The sequence below is a fragment of the Triturus cristatus genome, chromosome 6 (assembly GCF_964204655.1).
Source record: "Triturus cristatus chromosome 6, aTriCri1.1, whole genome shotgun sequence".
Lineage (NCBI taxonomy): Eukaryota > Metazoa > Chordata > Amphibia > Caudata > Salamandridae > Triturus > Triturus cristatus.
Window position 1 is genome coordinate 1,014,033,859 of NC_140589.1, and position 17,721 is coordinate 1,014,051,579.

General features: G+C 43.4%; 1 protein-coding gene across 1 annotated transcript in view; it reads left to right on the forward strand.

Moving 5' to 3' along the window:
- The window catches only part of ANAPC1 (anaphase promoting complex subunit 1), a 771,271-nt gene that overhangs the window by 734,524 nt on the left and 19,026 nt on the right, over nucleotides 1–17,721 (forward strand). The window contains exons 44-45 of the mRNA XM_085611802.1: nucleotides 1,220–1,315; nucleotides 2,242–2,440. Coding sequence (XP_085467928.1) covers nucleotides 1,220–1,315; nucleotides 2,242–2,440 — 295 coding nt within the window. The remainder of the gene's footprint in view (nucleotides 1–1,219; nucleotides 1,316–2,241; nucleotides 2,441–17,721) is intronic.

Genomic DNA, 17,721 nt, shown 5'->3' on the forward strand with positions numbered 1-17,721 from the left:
GTGCATTAGACAAGTGGTTGATTTTGACACTGATATTTCTATATTGAAATGTCAGTGAAGAAACTGGGTTGCAAAGAGCCTGGGTGTGTGATATGGATGCGCCCGTGCATTGAGGACTTGTACACTTGTGTTAATCCTTAAAAACGTCTTGTGGACTGTTCAGTTTCTATTTTGTTTTTAAAAAAGTCATTTTTGTAGTGAAGATTGGTTGGTGGTCTTCTGAGTAGAAGTGGTTAAGAGGTAGAAGTGAGTATGGGATTTTCAGTTTGAACAAGGCGTTTTTGAGTCTGCAACAGTTCATTTTGGGTTTTGGAAGTAGAGAGTAAACCGTGGATTTATAAGATCTATTTTTACCTTTTTGTAGAGGGGCGAAAGTGTCCACAGTTTGAGCGATGCTTTTCACAAGTGCTAGTTTTGTCTCTAACAAGTCTAAACTGGTGTCACAAGAGAGGTCTTATAGGGAATTATTGGTAGAGTTAACTACTCACTAACCTTATGGGCAAAAGGAAGGTGCGAATTGGCTAAGAAGTCCAAATAAGCACTCCCAGTGCTCTAAATGTAATGGAGCAGAAGGGCAGAGCTTCAGAGTGAATGACTTTATTGAGGAGTATGCAAAACAAGGGAAGAAAGAGAATCAACTACTAGGAAATAAGGATGAAATTAGATACTCCACTAAGGACTGTAATTAGAATAAACATACACATAGTGTAGTGGGCAAAAGAATTTGATTTTTTTTAATTTACCATATTTAAAAACAAAATCTTCACTGTGTCCGCTTTTACCAGCAGACCTACTCCTCTATGCTATCAATACCTGTAAATGTGGGTGTCATTTTGGAATCTTGTGGCTGCCTGTGGGTAAAGAGCTGTTCCTATGTTTGTGCCCTTGATGAAGATGCCTGTTGAAGTTGGTTGCACAGCTCACAACTGTGAGCACATTTTTCTGCTTGAAGCCTACTCTTGCCTAAGTACACTACATGAATGTGCCTCTAGAACTTGTCCTGAATGCAGAACAAGTTCATACATGATTCATACTTTTTGAGTTACTATACTGACCTAAGTGGTGTTTCTTCCCCCACTAGTTGCACTGTGTACTGAAAGCAGAGTCGTGTTGTAAATGCCACTGGAATATATTTTCTGTTCACTGTTAAAAGATAAAACCAAATTCAGCTTTATCTTCAATTTAAGTGAACACTTCTTGATGTTTCTCTCTTTCCCAGAAACAAGACATGCTGGATCTCTTTGCCTCTATTTTGTACGAGTGTGTAACACGAGAAAATCCCGAAATGCTGCCTGCCTACATAGCAATTGATCAGGTGAGGCAGAATTTGTTTAAGAAACTCTAGCGCTGCAGATTGACTGGTCACCAGAGACCTTTGAAGATACAGCGTCAATGTGGTCTGTCAAAAGGAGGTGTCATGTGTTTGTATGATCAGTACTGACTAAAAAGATAGGCAGCATCTCATATTGCATTTAGTAAACAGATATGTGGAATTGTAGCACTTTTTATCTCTTGCCCGCTTCTTGCTTACCCTCTTTTACTCTCTGTTCCTCCTCCTCTGATTACCATCTTCTGTTCTCTTTCTGCCGAAACATTACCTCCATTATCAATTGCAGCCACATAACACTCATTGCACTCTTGGCTCCGCCACCCTCATCCTCAGATAGTCTCTGATTTCTCTTTTGCTTGTTCCAGAGGCTGCATCTGGAGTGTTAGACCACTGTTTCTGCAAACTCAAGATACACACTCAACTGGCACATTTGTTGGCAGTGTAAACAAAGAAGTCAGTGGCCTAATCTCAACCGTAAGCAATGTTGATGCTCTGTGACTGGCAACATGAAAAAGCCTGTTTTGAAATGGTCAATTTTAGTGCATCAGTCTGACCTCATTTGCCAGCACTAAATTTACACAAACACCTGGAGCTAGGTTAATGTGCAGGATACACTGTTCGGAAAACTTAAACCCAGTGGAAAAGAACCTCTTGTCAATAAAGCAACAACTTTCATAAGTAGATAAAAATACAAAGGAATGTGCAGGTACATTTTCCAAGTCAAATATAGGTGTAATTGAACTTGTATCTATTGGTTCAATCCCCATGGGCCACAACCAAAAATATTGTTCATCCTTAGGTACTGACTTGGATCTCCTTGTCCTGGCCAACAAGAGGGATTCACTTCAGATTAGATTTATCATTATTACGTCTCTATGAAATTTTGTGACTGTTTATTTTGTCTGTTCCAGGCTGTTAGAAGGTTAGAAAGAAGAGCCACAACTGAGACCTTTGAACTGTGGCAAATCAAGCTGGTCTTAGAATTTTTCAACTCGAGAAGCCTACAAGAGAGGATGCATCAGAACCCTAGCCGGGCCCTTCTTATGAACTCCGAGCTTCTTCCGTTGATGAAGTGCACCATCGACAATGCTCTCGACCAGTGGCTACAAGGTGATTATAGCCTCTCTGCATGGAACTGCCATATTGTAAACACATGAGGCCATGCTGCAATAGCATGTCAATGCCAAGAACATCTCTTTCATGGAGCAACTGTCATGGTTGCTCACTCACTGGAGCATGCCCTGCTTTGTTGGCAACTTTTGACAGGTGTTTCGGAAATGAGGGTGGTATTAAATCAGTTAGCACCCAGAAAACCATTAATTTTGTGGCTTCCATAGGGATTTTCACTTGGCAGTAGAAAGAGTGCGGGAATGTGCTCATGCAGCTACAAAAACCATGGAAATAATGCAGAAACTAGTCGTTTTTCACCCTGACTGGAGCTATTTCTCAGTCTTCTTTCACTTCTGTACTTCGCTGATCCCATAAGTGCTCATCTCTCAAGAGTAAGAAGGCAATCCTTATGGAAAGTCTCTTTGAGCTCCTGTTAGAAATGGGATTTCTGGTTGGCTAAGGTTTGTACCCAAGCCAGGCAGAAACCACCACTCTAGTCAGGACAAGGGAGTTACACTCCTAAAATAACCCCTGCTCACCCCCTTGGTAGCTTAGCACGAGCAGTCAGGCTTATCTTAGAGGCAGTGTGTAAAGCATTTGCACAAAACCAACAGTAATACAATGTAAGCACTATAAACGGACACCACACCAGTTTTAGAAAAGTATCCAATATTTTTATATAAACAAGAACAAATACGATAAATATCGACCATACAGTACTTCAAAAATAGTTACTTCTCAAAATGTCTTTAAGTTGCAAAATATGTTGAAAAACAAAGTTCGTATGAGTCGGTAGCTCGGTTCGAGCCTACCGCAATGCTGAAAACAACAGTCTCGCAGTTCCCGCTGACCGCGTCGGTACGGGCCAGCAACAGCATGACAGATTCGTTCACAGTACCTTTCTTAGTGTGACCCACACGGCGGTGCGAGTCGGTCTTGGCGTCCGTCGCGGTTGCGATGCAAAGTGGAAGCGGTGCACGGTGCGGTGTCCCTCGATACGGTGCGAGCAACGCCTCGGTGATGATCGTGCAGACGGCGTCGGTGAGACCAAGGCTTGCGGTGCAGGGCAAGTCGGTGCTCGATGCGGTGCTGGCAGGTTGCGGTGCAGGTGACAGAGCCGGTTGTGGCGTTCGTCACGGTGCAAGGTGGAAGCGGTGCAAGGTACGGTGTCCCTCGATGCGGTGCGAGCAGCGGCTCGGTGACTATCGTGTAAAAGGCGTCGTGAGACCAAGGCTTACGGTGCAGGGTGACACGGTGATCGATGCGGTGCTGGCAAGTTGTGAAGCAAGCGACATAGCCGGTTGGCGGGAATTGGCGCTGGCCAAGCCGGACAGCTGTGCGTGACAAGTCAGTCACAGGTGTCGAGCCAGCAGCGACCGTGTCGGTGAGCTCAGGCCAGCGAAGTGAAGCGAGGCCATGCAGGTTGAGGTGTCTCTCGATGCGGTGCAGGCAGCAGCTCGGTGACGGAGTCGGTGAGACCAAGGCTTGCGGTGGAGGGCGAGTCGGTGTGGCCTGCGGTGCCTTCAGTACACAAGGCCAGCGACGGAGTTGGTGACGGAGTTGGTCGCGGTTCCCTCTTCTCTGTGGCAACTGAAACAGCGGTTCCAGGAGCGGTACCCAGAGGTTGGTGAAGTCTTTGCAGTCCCTGAGACTTCTTAACAGGAGGCCAGCTCAGTTCAGGCCCTTGGAGATACTCAGCACAAGTAGAGAAAGTTCAGTCCAGTACTTTCACTGCCCAAGGCAGAAGCAGCAGCTGCCGGCCAACCCAACAAAGCAACAACATAGCAAAGGGGCAGTAATCTTCCTGGCAGCTCTTCCAGCTCTTCGTCTTGGCAGGTTCCTTTGTGTAGGAAGGTGGATATCTGACTATGGTTACCCCCAACTTTTTGCCTAGTGTCTAGCTGGTTTTTCGACGTAGTTGGCCTGAGATCCTGCCATTCAGGGTCTCAGGCTGTCTGCACTCTCTTTAAAATGGACTCCATGTACCCTAGGTACATTCCCAATTGGTAAGGATCACCTTATTGGACCCTGTACAGAGTACCCTAGGTACCCAGGGCATAAGTGTACCCTAGGCCTCCCAGGGGCTGCAGCATGTATTATGCCACCCCTGGTCTGGCCTTCCAATCAGACACAACTGGCTGAACACTCAGCTGGGGCAAGGTCGTGTAATCACCCCTTGCTTAGGTGTAGTATTCCTATACCTACCTTATATATAGACACACGTGTACCTATCAGCCACTCCTATGGCAGGCCTTAACAATCCTGGAGGCAGAGTGCTTGGTAACATGTGAGATGGTGCTCTAGCATGAGCTGAGCCTGTCTGCAGCTTTCGGAACCATGTCCTTATAGCTGTTCTATGATATAGCCTACCATATACTCTTAAAGTGCCTTATAACCTTAAACGGTTATGGTAACTATGGTTTGGCTTTATCAAAACATGTCGTGTAAGGTGTCTAACACTTTGGAATAATACCCCCATCCCATTTCTGGGGATGAGGATATTATCCCTCCTTTCTAGAGGGAGAAGACATGTTGTAACCTACTTACCCGGTTAAAGTTAACCAGAGCCCCAGCATCACAAAATGGATGCTGCTGCCACAGACACGAGTCTGAAGGCCTGCTGCTGGGAGTGATCCCGGCAAGGGAGGCTTGGACAATAGGTTTCCTGCCTTGGGAGGTGCGAGCACCACCCCAGACAGGCCTTAGTGTATTGGGGCAGGGTGGGATGAAAAGAATGAGACATGCCTGGGGCACACAAGGTGTCCCGTGCATAGTCCAGTTCAAACCGGTGCTGAGGCACTCCAGCCCCAGTCCTGGCGCGAAACTGGACAAAGGGAAGGGGGTGTAACCACCCCCCTCCCAGGTCCCACCCATAAGGCGTGACCTAGCAGGTAACCCAGCCCCCCAGATTAGTATAAGAGTGGTAGCTGGGCCCCAGGAGATTAGATTATCCTGAACCTGCAACTTGAACAGAAACTCTGGACCTTCGACATTCGACAAAAGAAGAAGACTGAAGAATCTCCCTTGTGGCCAAGGAGTGGCTACCCTGTGCAAACAGGCACCATCAAGAGACTACCCTTTGCTTTGCTGAAGTTCTACGAGGGACCGACTGCAGAGCCCGACCAGAGCCTTGACTTCCAGACTTCTCCGACCCTGATCCACATCCACAGCCGAGCTGAGATCCGTGGAGGCGACGAGAGACGTGGGACCGGCTACCTGGGAAAAGTGGCTAGTATCTTCCAGCGCAGCTTCTGAGGCACCCTCGAAGTTGTGCACCGGGGATTGAGAAGCCCCAACCCCAAGCACCATCTGCACCGAAGATCAGGACCCCACACTCCACGAGTCCTGCGTGGGGCCCTTCTGCATTTTCCTGCTTGCCGCGCCTGTCCGGTTGCTTGCCCGTTGGCTAATGGCCTCTGTGACGACGCATCCTGAAATCTTCACTGCTGGTTTGGCTCCTCCAGACTGGCACCCGCTTCCTTGCAAAAGAGAAGCACCCCAGACCTCCCTGGTCTGCACCAGAAGCAAGTCCTCCATTCTCCGTGGGTTCCGCTTGCCAAGGCTTGGTGAGTCCTAGTTCAACTTTGACACTGCCGTCAGCAAGAGCCTTCGTGGGACAGCTCGCCTCCGGGTCCTGGTCGTCCTCGACGTCTCCTGGTCCCCGTGGCTGCAGCGACAAGCTTCACCTTTACCTGCAATCTTCACGACATCGCCTGGTTCCTTCCTGGTTCCACGTGGTCACTGGCTAGTGACCTTGACTCTGTCCCTTCTGCTTGCAGGTCTCCTCTCTTCTTGATCCCAGCCTTGGGATCCACCGGACACTCTTCACTGACTGCCTGTCAGCAACTTTCCTTCAGGCATCCATAGAAGTCCACGACGAAACCCGACGCAAGTTCACACCTATGCACCCGCAGCCCGTGGGCTAGGTAACTTGGGTACTTCGGTGCTCACAAGGGTAGTGGCTATCCTAGGGTCTAGTTTCCGAGTCTCGACACTCTAGCTGCTTCAGAAGTGTCCTTAAACTGTTAATTTCTAACTGCTAGTAATTCTATCGACTTTTACGCGTGAGTGTTTCCACTCTGCACCTGAATCCCGTGGGCCTCCCACTTCCTAACTGTTGCTAGTGTAGTGTAGCCCCAGCGATTGCCTAGGCCTATCCTATTTCCGTGACAGTGGTCCTTATACCACTTCTTTAGTATATGGTTTGCGTGGCCCCTAGGGCCTAACTGTATTACTTACCTGTGTGACTTAATGTATGCTTAAATAAGACCGTGTTGTACTTACCTCTAATCTCATAAAGAGTGCTGAGGGTTTGACTAGAATAAATACACTTTATTTTATATATATATATCTGTTGTGGTGTCCTTTCATTTGGTATTCAAGGGATTATATATGGTATCACAGTTGGCTTCACATGCCATTCAGAGTTTAGCCTAAGACTGCTCTTGTCCATGCTACCACTAGGATAGCCAGTCTATAAGGTTGACTTTACAACCAATCACCATAAGGGTTGTTTGGACTGATATAAGGTGTACACTAGAACTAGTGACATCATACATCAGGCCAACTTCTCACACTTGATTCCAGCGAGATGTGTGAAATCTTTTCTATCCCTGAGACTTCCAACAGGAGGCAAGCTCTACTTCAAGCCCTTGGAGAAAATTCTAACAGCAGGATGATGAAAGTACAGTTCAGTCCTTTCCCTATCCAAGACAGAAGCAACCACTGCAGGCCAACCCCACAAAACACAGCATAGGGGCAGTACTCCTCCTCCAGCTTTCCCGGTCCTTCTTCCTGGCAGGTTCCTTAATTCAGAAGTAATCTAAATGCTTGGGATCAGGGTCCCACTACTTATACACCAAAATCCTTTGTCCTCTGAGGGCAAAGTGGCCTTTGCCTAGTCCAAACCAGTTCTGGTCAGTCCTGGAGCACTTTGTTTACATGACTCCTTCTTTCCTTTCAGAGTGCAGGGCAGAGACATCAGACACCCCACAGGAGGTGGAGCCAGAAATGTGGAGGAAAGGCATAGCCCTGGAGCACTCTGATGACATGATTCCTTCTCTCCTTTCACTGTGCAGGGCAGAGCCATCAGACGCACCACAGGGGGTGGAGCCAGCACTGTGGGGAGCAGGCACAGTCCTATTCAGGTCCCAGGTGCAACTCCTCCCTCCCATCTAGATGCAGATCTCTATTCACCACTGGGCGGACTCACCCTGTCTCCTGGAATTCCCCAGCCCTGTCACTCAAACTCCAGACAGGGAATACACAACCTAGCAGAGGCAGGTTTGGATGGTTAGGCAAGAAAATGCCTACTTTCTAAAAGTGGTATTTTCAAACTCAGAATGTTAAAACCAACTTCACTAAAAGATGTATTTTATCATTCTGAGTTCAGGCATACTAAACTCGAATTTCTACCATGTTCCCTGGGTCAGCTAGGATTATAGGATGTAATAATCCAACTACCCATTCTGGCCTATGGAGAACAGGTAGCCTTGCAATAGTAAAAAATGAAAATGGCGGTAATTCACTATTAGGACATGCCACACACACCAGAGCATGTCCTACCTTTCATATACAATGCACCCTGCCCACAGGGGTACCTTGGGCCTACCTTAAGGGTGACTTACATGTAGGTAAGGAAGGTTTAGGGACTTGCAAGTGTGTGCACTTGCCAAGTTGACATGGCAGCCCTAGGCTGCACACAGGTTCTGCAGTGGCAGACCTTAGACACACTTTACGGGCTGTTTGCGTGGGTGGCACAATCCAGTGCTGCAGCCCACCAACAGCATTTGATTTATAGGCCCTGGCACTCGCAGTGCACTTTACTAGGGACTGACAGATAAATCAAATAGCCAATCATGGAAACACCAATCAAAACACAGGTCAGGAATAAATAGGAGGAAAAAGCTAAATGTTTAGGGATAACCCTGCAAAAAGGGCCATTTCCAACAGCTCCATACACTGTCATTGTATTATCTTGATGCAGCCACTTTCTCACTCTCTGTGTCTTATTAAGTCCCCTGATACTAAATCTACTACTTTATTGTGCTTTTGTCTGATCTTAGTGAGCCTTCCAGAGGAGCTTTTAGTCTGTGTTGAGCACTTTTTGATATTCTGTAAATAAAGCCTCATATTTTAATACCCTCTTTTGTTTAGAGTATTCCAATTTAACTCTCGCTCTCTCTTTGCCTGTTATCCCTCAAGTGCTTTTTTCCCCCCTCTCTCATAATCCTCTACTTCAGCTTCCTACTCTGACTTATACCGTTTCCCAATACAGTCACATGTCTCTCCCATGTCCCTTCCGCTCCCATGGTTACATTTCCACCTGTTGCTTAGGTTGTTAAGGTCTCTCGTTTCTCAACGCCTTTAGGTTCTACTCATAACTGGCTACCATTTTAACCTCTCCTGTGATCCTACTTCCATGAGTTGCATCATGATGGGTGGTGACACCTCTATTAGTTAAACAACAACAGATGACTTAGCGTTTCGAGTTGGTCATAGTTTTGGTTTCAGAAACTTCACAAAACCCTGCTTCAAAGTCCACTCACAAATTAGCAAATCTAGATTTGATATCTGTCAAGAGAAACCCTTCTCTCATACACTACTTCATGAAGAAACTAAGTATGAATTTTGTGGCCCTTTGTAATAAGCATAGATGTAGCCGAAGAATGATGATTAAAGTAGGTTTATTATATCTTTAGTACAGGATCACAGAAGAATCAGGTCTTAAGTATAGTAATATAGAAAACCCTACCAGGAGCAGCTCCCTTGCTGCTCAGCCCAATCTCACAACTGACATCCATCCCTAGGCAACCTCCACATTCCATCATTACATCACACACACCAACATTCCACTATCCATCCACACTGGCTGAGCAGCAAGACAGGTAAGCTGGGAAGATACATAGCACCTAAACCCAGATACCACACACCTTCCCCCTTAAAGGAATGCAAACAACTGAATAATACAAGCATAGAGCATGGTCATTGAAAAATGGAAACTTGCAATAAAACCATAAATGAATCCAATACAAATAAACAAAGAATGCCAAAACACATGATCACCTCTTCCCCCTTTACAAATCATATAAAGGAATGCAATTGTCAAACTTTTGTTTCAATACAGAACTCATGCACCACATTTTTTTAAAAACGGAAACAAGCAATTGATTTCTATGCCACCAACAGGACATACTAGTTGGCCAGACCAGTGTGGTGATGGTAACAGAGAAAAGAAAAAAATGAAATTTAAAAGCACAAGGGGTTACTCACATTAAAATAAATCCATAGATAGTAAATAAGTAGGTGCGAATTCACTCACAGGTACCATGTGAAAGTGAAAAAAAACACCTATAGAAAATTATAGCTAAAACCTACTACAACACATACTTAACTTAATAACAATTCCTATGAAGAAACTTGTGAACAAACATGTAAGAATCATGTAGGTGAATAACCCACGGCAGTACTTTAAGTAAAAGTGGAAAGTCACATGCAAAGTACTATAGAAAAAACAAATCACATGTAGAAAACAAGTGGGTGACGAATCCACGGGCACTAAATTGTAGAAAGGTGGAAGGTCACATGCTCATAAGTACACGCATAGCACTGTAAAATGAATAAATGTAATATCATGCACTAAAGGTCAGAAAGCCAGTAGGCAATATCCTAATTAATAAAAGTTCACCTACTGGAATACATAAGAAAACGGAGTGAACAACCATATCACGCAGTTAAGTAATTTTCAGCAAAATGTAGGTGATGTATTCATTCCAAATTGGAAGAACACGGGCTAACAAACGTAAATCTTCAATGAATGAAACTTCCCAAAATGAACCATATTGGTAGAATGGGTTCGACCACTAAAACAGTAGAACAGTTATCTTTAGCTGCTCAAATAAACAATTGAACTGTAGAAATAAATCACCCATTCTTTTTAAAACAGCGCCAATTGTCAAAGCAAACACAGAACCTTGAAATAGAGAATGTAAGTTCATGCACTATGTAGATGAAATGAATTATCAGGATGAAAACACATGTCAAGAAAAGCTGACAAAAAACTAAACAAGTAAAGTTCAATTTCCAAGGATACTTCTCTGCAATTGTTATAAGTTAGTCCCAAAGGTTTTTTTTTTTTTTTTTGCTCCAGTGCAACATGTCTGTTCATTGAGCTTGATTTCCACAGAGCATCAAAGAATTAGCAGGATACGATGTCCTCGTGTTGTTCGGAGAAACTTTATTGTTCCCAAAAAGGTAAACAAACGTGGTTGGCAGAAGCAGCACTACGGAGTGAATACCGGAAGACAGCTTAGGTGCATGACTCTGGTGGAAACACACTATGGCGGCACGTTTCGTTACGCCGTGCCGGGTGGCTCATGGCAGATGCGTGCTCCTCAATGTCACTGAGCAGGGCAACACTGTGAGGCAGTTCGCGAACAGCAGAGACAATGGGACCGGACACCAGGAGCTCTGGTAAGGTGTGCGTGCTGGTGCTTGTTCTGAGCTCGAGGCGCACATTCAAATGTGGTGGCTCGTGGCGTCTCCATTCAACCAGTGCACACGATAACGGCAAACTGACAAAGATAGATAATTGAAAGTTAACACTCACCAATCCATGACGGTGAAAACTATGCTTGCTGTAGCAAAGAAAAGCATTGTCCAAACAGCCTCCGGTGTGATGTGCAAAGACAAAGTGCTAGCTTTCCTTTTATAGGTTACTTCGTACACACTCGAGGTCCCAGTAGAACTGCGCAGATGGTGGTATGAAAGTCCCACGCCGACTGAGTTTCTTATCAGTCAAACTTTTAAGCGTAACAAATGTCACCAGTTGAGAAAAATGGTGCTAGTTAAATCCACTTGAATGCTGGTGCTCAAATAAAGTTGCCAGAAGTTTCTCACTTCCTGTGCAGTGGAACTGCAGGTTAACTTGAAGTTATACAAAAACATTCAAATGGTGCAGCACGCTGCGTAGAGGCAATCTTTCTCTCTTTTTTTTTTTTAAACAAACATCCACGTATGTAAAGAACGTGAAACACTTGGGTGCAGCACACTTGAAGGTATACTGTATGTAGTACAGAGTTGTTTGAAGAGCAGCAGGTTAACTGTCACTAGATGAAAGATCGTAGATTGTGGATTGACATCGGAATCACAAATGTGAAAGCACACTGCTGTTTTCTGCTCTTCTTTTAAAACCTCTATAAATGTAAGGAGGGTGAACATGAATAAATGTAAGGAGTGTGAAGCGCCCAGGGCAGGTGGAAATTGCAGTAGTCCCTGATGTTCTTCCTCACTGGACAGGTAGTGGCCTCAATGACAAGTAGTGACAGGCAGGAAGAAGCGTGACGCTGTGAACAGTCAGGGACTAGCACACTTAACTTGTATGCAGGCAGTAACTGGCACATCCAAAGTTGAGGGCGACCGGTGGAAGGTCACTGGTGGGGCTTGGTCGGGGGTGCCAGTAAGCTTGAGTTGCTTTTGAGGAATTCTTTTATCTTGCGTGTAGATCTCAATCTTGGAGTTTCATGAAGTTTCTTCATGTGTAGGTTCAATCCAATCGTCGCCAAATGTAATAAGCATAGATGTAGCCGAAGTATGATGATTAAAGTAGGTTTATTATATTTTTAGTACAGGATCACAGAAGAATCAGGGCTTAAGTGTTGTAATATAGAAAACCCCACTAGGAGCAGCTCCCTTGCTGCTCAGCCCAATCTCACAACTGACATCCATCCCTAGGCAACCTCCACATTCCATCATTACATCACACACACCAACACTCCACTATCCATCCACACTGGCTGAACAGCAAGACAGGTAAGCGGGGAAGATACATAGCACCTAAACCCAGATACCACACCCTTTCAGCAGCATAGCTCAACAATGCCACGGTGCTCACATCCCTGAAAGATTAAAACTCTCAACAGACATTGAGTCAGCAAAGCTGGAGGAGACTTCACCTCCCACAATTGCTGGTCTTTCACCCCTCTACACGTTGCCCTAGGTATTTCCTTTAGAATGTTCATAGCCTGACTACTAATCCCAAAAATAAACCCTCTATTTCGTTTCGAGATTGCCTATCTCGGGGTGGGGGTTGGTAATACTAACTTTCCCTCAAATGTTTAGCACTTCTCTGAGTGTCACAAGTTAAGTTCAATTAACAGGGTCTTATTACTGATGACTGCAATATGGGTGTATGACCTGCTGAATGCTTATGCATCCACTATTTTTAATTTACTTAAGGCCTCCAACAGACTTTTAATCACTTCCATTTAGTGCTCTCCCACTCCATTACTCCATCCATCTCACTCATGTACTCCTGACTGTGATGAATTGGTTTTCTAATCCCTGTAACCTGTACTATACAATCTAGAAGGAATTTGCCCTGTTTGATTTCGGTGGTGGTTTAGAAGCTCTGTACTTAACCCCAAACTTTTCACAACAATATTTATCACATAACTATTACTCTGCTAACGCTTACCAATCTTCACAGCTCTTCCAAGCCCTCACATGGTCATATTTGTTGACTGTCAGCAACAGTGCTTCTCTGCGGAAAGTTCATGCACAAGATTCAGACAGTGTAAACAATAGACATCATTTATGAATCACAGGTGCCATCCCTAGCCTCCAAAGCGCCATTGTTACAGCAAAAAGAGCAACCCACCAGCCAGTGGAAACCTTGGTCTATATATATTTTATAGTACAGTAGTTCACCTGGAGCACCTTAGAAGAATAGGACAATTCCGTAGTGAAATCTCTGTGCATAATAAATGTATGTATATGAAATTCAGCCATGCAATTATTCTAATCGAACATTTTAATGTATATGTCAATAGAAATTTTCAGCATTATAAATGTTTGCACAATAAAAAGGTGCATGGTGCCCTCAATGAAAAACAGAAGAAACCATAGAAATGATGGAGTGAACACATAGTGAGTGAAACAAAATTGATGTTTACTTGAAGCACGCAATTAGTCTGTTTGAAGTTAAAAGTGTAGGTAGCCTGTGGCTTTATTAAAGCTTCTCAATCTTTGAGTTTGTGTGCTGCTGGTTGTTTGTAGGGTTTTGACCTCTTTTGATCTCTCGAGCAGTCCTCGTGACAACCGTCTCAACTCGTGGTCCTGTTCTCTTACGTGTCACTGCCAGCTCATTACTGTTGAGCACCATTTAGATTATCCTTCACAAGCCACACAGTCTTCCTGTGTTGATGTGACACACCAGCACCTATTCTCTAATGATTATATGGGAATCCATCTGTTACAACTTACAACTCCATTGTACTCTAAGGAACCACTTCCTGTTACATTGTAGTGTGTTATACGTTGGGCCTCATGTTAATGATTGTCTTGTCTCCTCCAGATTAGGCCACCCGCATTTACGCAGGAATAAGTAAATCATATATTTATTCAGCCATGGTTTCACTGGTTTGTTATCATTCATTCATTATTCATTAAGACTTTATTCGGTTATAAAACAATGATAACCATAAAAGTACATAAAAACATATTATATCACATTTCATAATCCACATTTCAAATTTCAAATTTAAACATTTCACATTTCAGATGATTTCAAGTCAATAGTGATAGAATAAAATAAGTGTTAAAAGGCACATGGGCTAAAAAACATTTAAAACAGTATCGATTTTCTTAAATGAAAAACATTTCTAAGAAATACAGAGACCGAGGCTACCGTGAATATATCCTCAAGTTTTCGTATAATCAAAAAGGCAGGTCGGCATTGTCTAAGATTCATATATTTTATGATTAGCTTAATCTACCTTTCCCTAGGAACAACATAATATTTACAAAAGAATAAAATATGAATATCCGATTGGGAGGATATGTTATCACAGGGGCATTTAATAATTCCAGCTGACCAATCATTTTTTACAGGAAAACTCACAGACCTAAAAAGAAACCCAAGTCTAAAACGTATCAGCAGGAACTTTTCATGTTCCGTCAACCGCAGAGTTAAATATGGTTGGATATCCTGCGATATTAAAATCAATTGATGGGACATCACAGTTTTTTTGTCAGTTCCGTTCGTTCTCTCAACTCCTCTAGGTACATAATACATAACCTTTTCAGTTCCTTCCTAGAGATCGTTACCATAGACTCAGGATCATCATAAAATTCCGGATGGTTAATGTGGCCGCAGAAGCTTTTAATATACTTCAGCCATTTCATTCGGTGCACATTCTCCAGATTTAGGGCATCCCTCAATATGAGGCGATTCAAATGGCACTCATTTGTAGTCCAAACCCTATACCACAGGAGGACAGGCTGAATTCTAATGAGGTCCTCAATATATAACATTCCAAGCTCAGCATGGACGTTATAAGTGGATGTGCTTTCTGGGGTAGTTAAAAGAATTTTCAAAAAGCTATTCTCTGTTAGCTGAATACTAGCTACATTTGAGTAGCCCCAAATTCCTGCACCATAAGTTGCCACGGCCACGCAACTGGATTTATAAATACACAATAACTCTTTCAATGGTTTCTTACCCATCTTTTTACTAAAAAGTTTAAGGGCCATTATGGCTTAGTGAATTGCATGTTTCTCCCCTTAACTGCAGCATTCCACTGACCTGAGCATTCAAACATAATTCCTAAATAGGGGAAAGTAGAAATATGTTCTAATGGCTTAGACTCTATGAACATAACTTTTTTCCTCTGTTTAGTTTTAGTGCCGCAAATCATGGAATACGTTTTTGTACAGTTCACCCTCAGGTCCAAACTAGTCATAAAAGTGGAAAAGTAAGTAATCATAGTTTGCATTGCAACAGGGGTCCTTGCCATCAGAACGGCATCATCGGCGTAAATTAGAGCCGGAATGTGGCGTTTTATTGCCGATGGCATATCTATGCAGTCCCTCAGCAAGACATCCTCAAGCCCATTGATATAGATTGTAAATAAAAACGGAGCAAGGACGCATCCTTGTCTTACTCCCCTCGCAATATTAAACATTCTGGTGCATTCTCCCTTTAGACCGAATCTAACTGTAGCCCTAGCCCCATTGTACAACTCCCTTAGGAAACAAATAATATTATCCTCAACTCCCAATCGTATTAAAATTAACCATAGTTTACTGTGTGTAACACAGTCAAAGGCGGAAGTTAAATCTACAAAAGTTAAAAACATTTTCCCGCCCTTAGCCTTGGTATATTTTTCCAATAGAATGAATAAGTTGAGTCCTTGATCAACAGTCCCTACCCCTTCCCTAAACCCATATTGCAAGTCGCTGATAATCTTGTGCTCGTCTGCCCACACCTGCAACCTATCAAGGATAACCCTGCCCACAATTTTGATGGTAGAATCGAGTAGGGATATAGGGCGATAGCATTTACAGCTTTCCCTATCGCCCTTTTTAAAGATTGGTACTATTATTGATTCATACCAGGTGTTAGGAAGACCAAGCTTGCAAGCAGCGTTCAAAAATCTGGTTAATAGGGGAGCCCATAGTGTGAGATTATCTTTAAAAACATCTACCGGTACCCCATCAGGGCCTGGTGCCTTGCCCCCCCTGGCTCGAACTAATACCCTTCAACACCTCACTCAATGTGAATGTGAGGTTCAAGCTCTTAAATTTTGTGTGTATGTTAGGTAAATCTTGCTTTATCGATTCACTCAAAGCGTCAACGGGGCTATAAAGGGACTCAAAATAACTCACCCATTCATTCTCACCGATGGCTATCTCAAGCCTCGCCTTGGTGTCGTCCTTAAAATATGGTGCGTTTACTGCCCTCCAAAAGGCAGTCATATCTCTCCGTTCTGAAGCACTTAGTAATTCCTCCCACGCTTCCTTCTTTAAGCTGGCCCTCCTATTCTTAATTGCCAGTTTATAAGACTTACGAAGCTCTCTGATCTGAATTTTATCCCTTACTTGTCCATTTAGTGCCAATTTAAGTTTAGAGTGTGCCTTCGTACATTCTTGGTCAAACCATCCCTCCTTTTTCCTATTACTGTTATTATGTTTTTTCAAACTAACCCACAAACTTTCCTTAATGCATGTTACAATAGATTTAAAATCATTTACTACTTCTAGGTCTTTGGAAGCAATATCCAAACAAGTATTAAAACATGTGTTACATGTCTTAATTAAGTTAGAAAGAAAGTCAGCAGGTACGATTTTAGACCATTTTATGGCGTATCCGTTTCGTCTAGAGATAACAATGTCTCTAGATTGTGGCCTGGGAATGCTATCAAGGATAACACGAGGGTTACTAAGTTCCACCTTAATGGGAAAATGATCACTGAGAGATAATTCTAAGACGTCGTAATTTCTAACTCTACTCCTAAAGCACGAAGAAATCAAAACAAAATCAATTATAGAGGAGAGTCCCCTACCACAAAAGGTGGGAGTAAACAGAACTTCTGGTTGACATAGTGTATTTGCAAACCCTAAGTCAGTGGTTCCCAAACTGGGGTCCGGGGACCCCTGGGGGTCCCTGAAGCCTCCTCAGGGGGTCCCCGACTACTTTGAAAATCAAATAATATTAACAGACTAATAAAGTGTGTTTATATATATAAAGATGCTAAATGTACAATTGAACATTTTAAAACATACTGTAAATGTGAAGGAATTTGAAACTGGAGGCTAAAAATTCAATTAGTGTCCTCAGATTGATTCGTGGGAGCAGTGCAGGTGCATCAAACTGTATAAAGTATGGATGACGAGTGGCCTCAATTGAATTTAGGAAAGCTCCAACCATTCTATTAAAATTACATTTTGATTTCTTTTTGTATTTATATGTGCCTCCTAATTAAATAAAATGTGTCATTTGTGTATTTTTTGATGAACAATTCTTTCAGTATTTTTGTGTATTGTTTTGCGGTTCAAATCATCATCATTGCTTAGGCCAGGGTCTCCGTCTTCTAGTAATGACTCGTTAGGGGGAGTCCCCGGATTCGAATAATGATTCAGTTGGGGTCCCCGAGTTCCAGTAATGATTTATTGGGGGTCCCCAGAAGTCAAAAGTTTGGGAACCACTGCCCTAAGTCATTCACAAAAAGAATCTCATTTAGGGCGTCGCCCTTACCATTATGTTCAAAATGTGTTGGTGCGGACTCTTTATCCAAAGTTAGACCACAAATTCCATTTCTGGCTCTATTACAAATAGTGCAGTTAAAATCCACCCCCCATATGGCGACACACTCCTTTCCTTTATTACAAAGTATGGAGTTGATTTCCGAGCTAAGTTTTTTAAATACTAAAGCTGAGTCTGCCGGGGGAACATTATTGTAAAAATTAATAACCAGAATACAGAAATTTTTCTTCATGTGTAG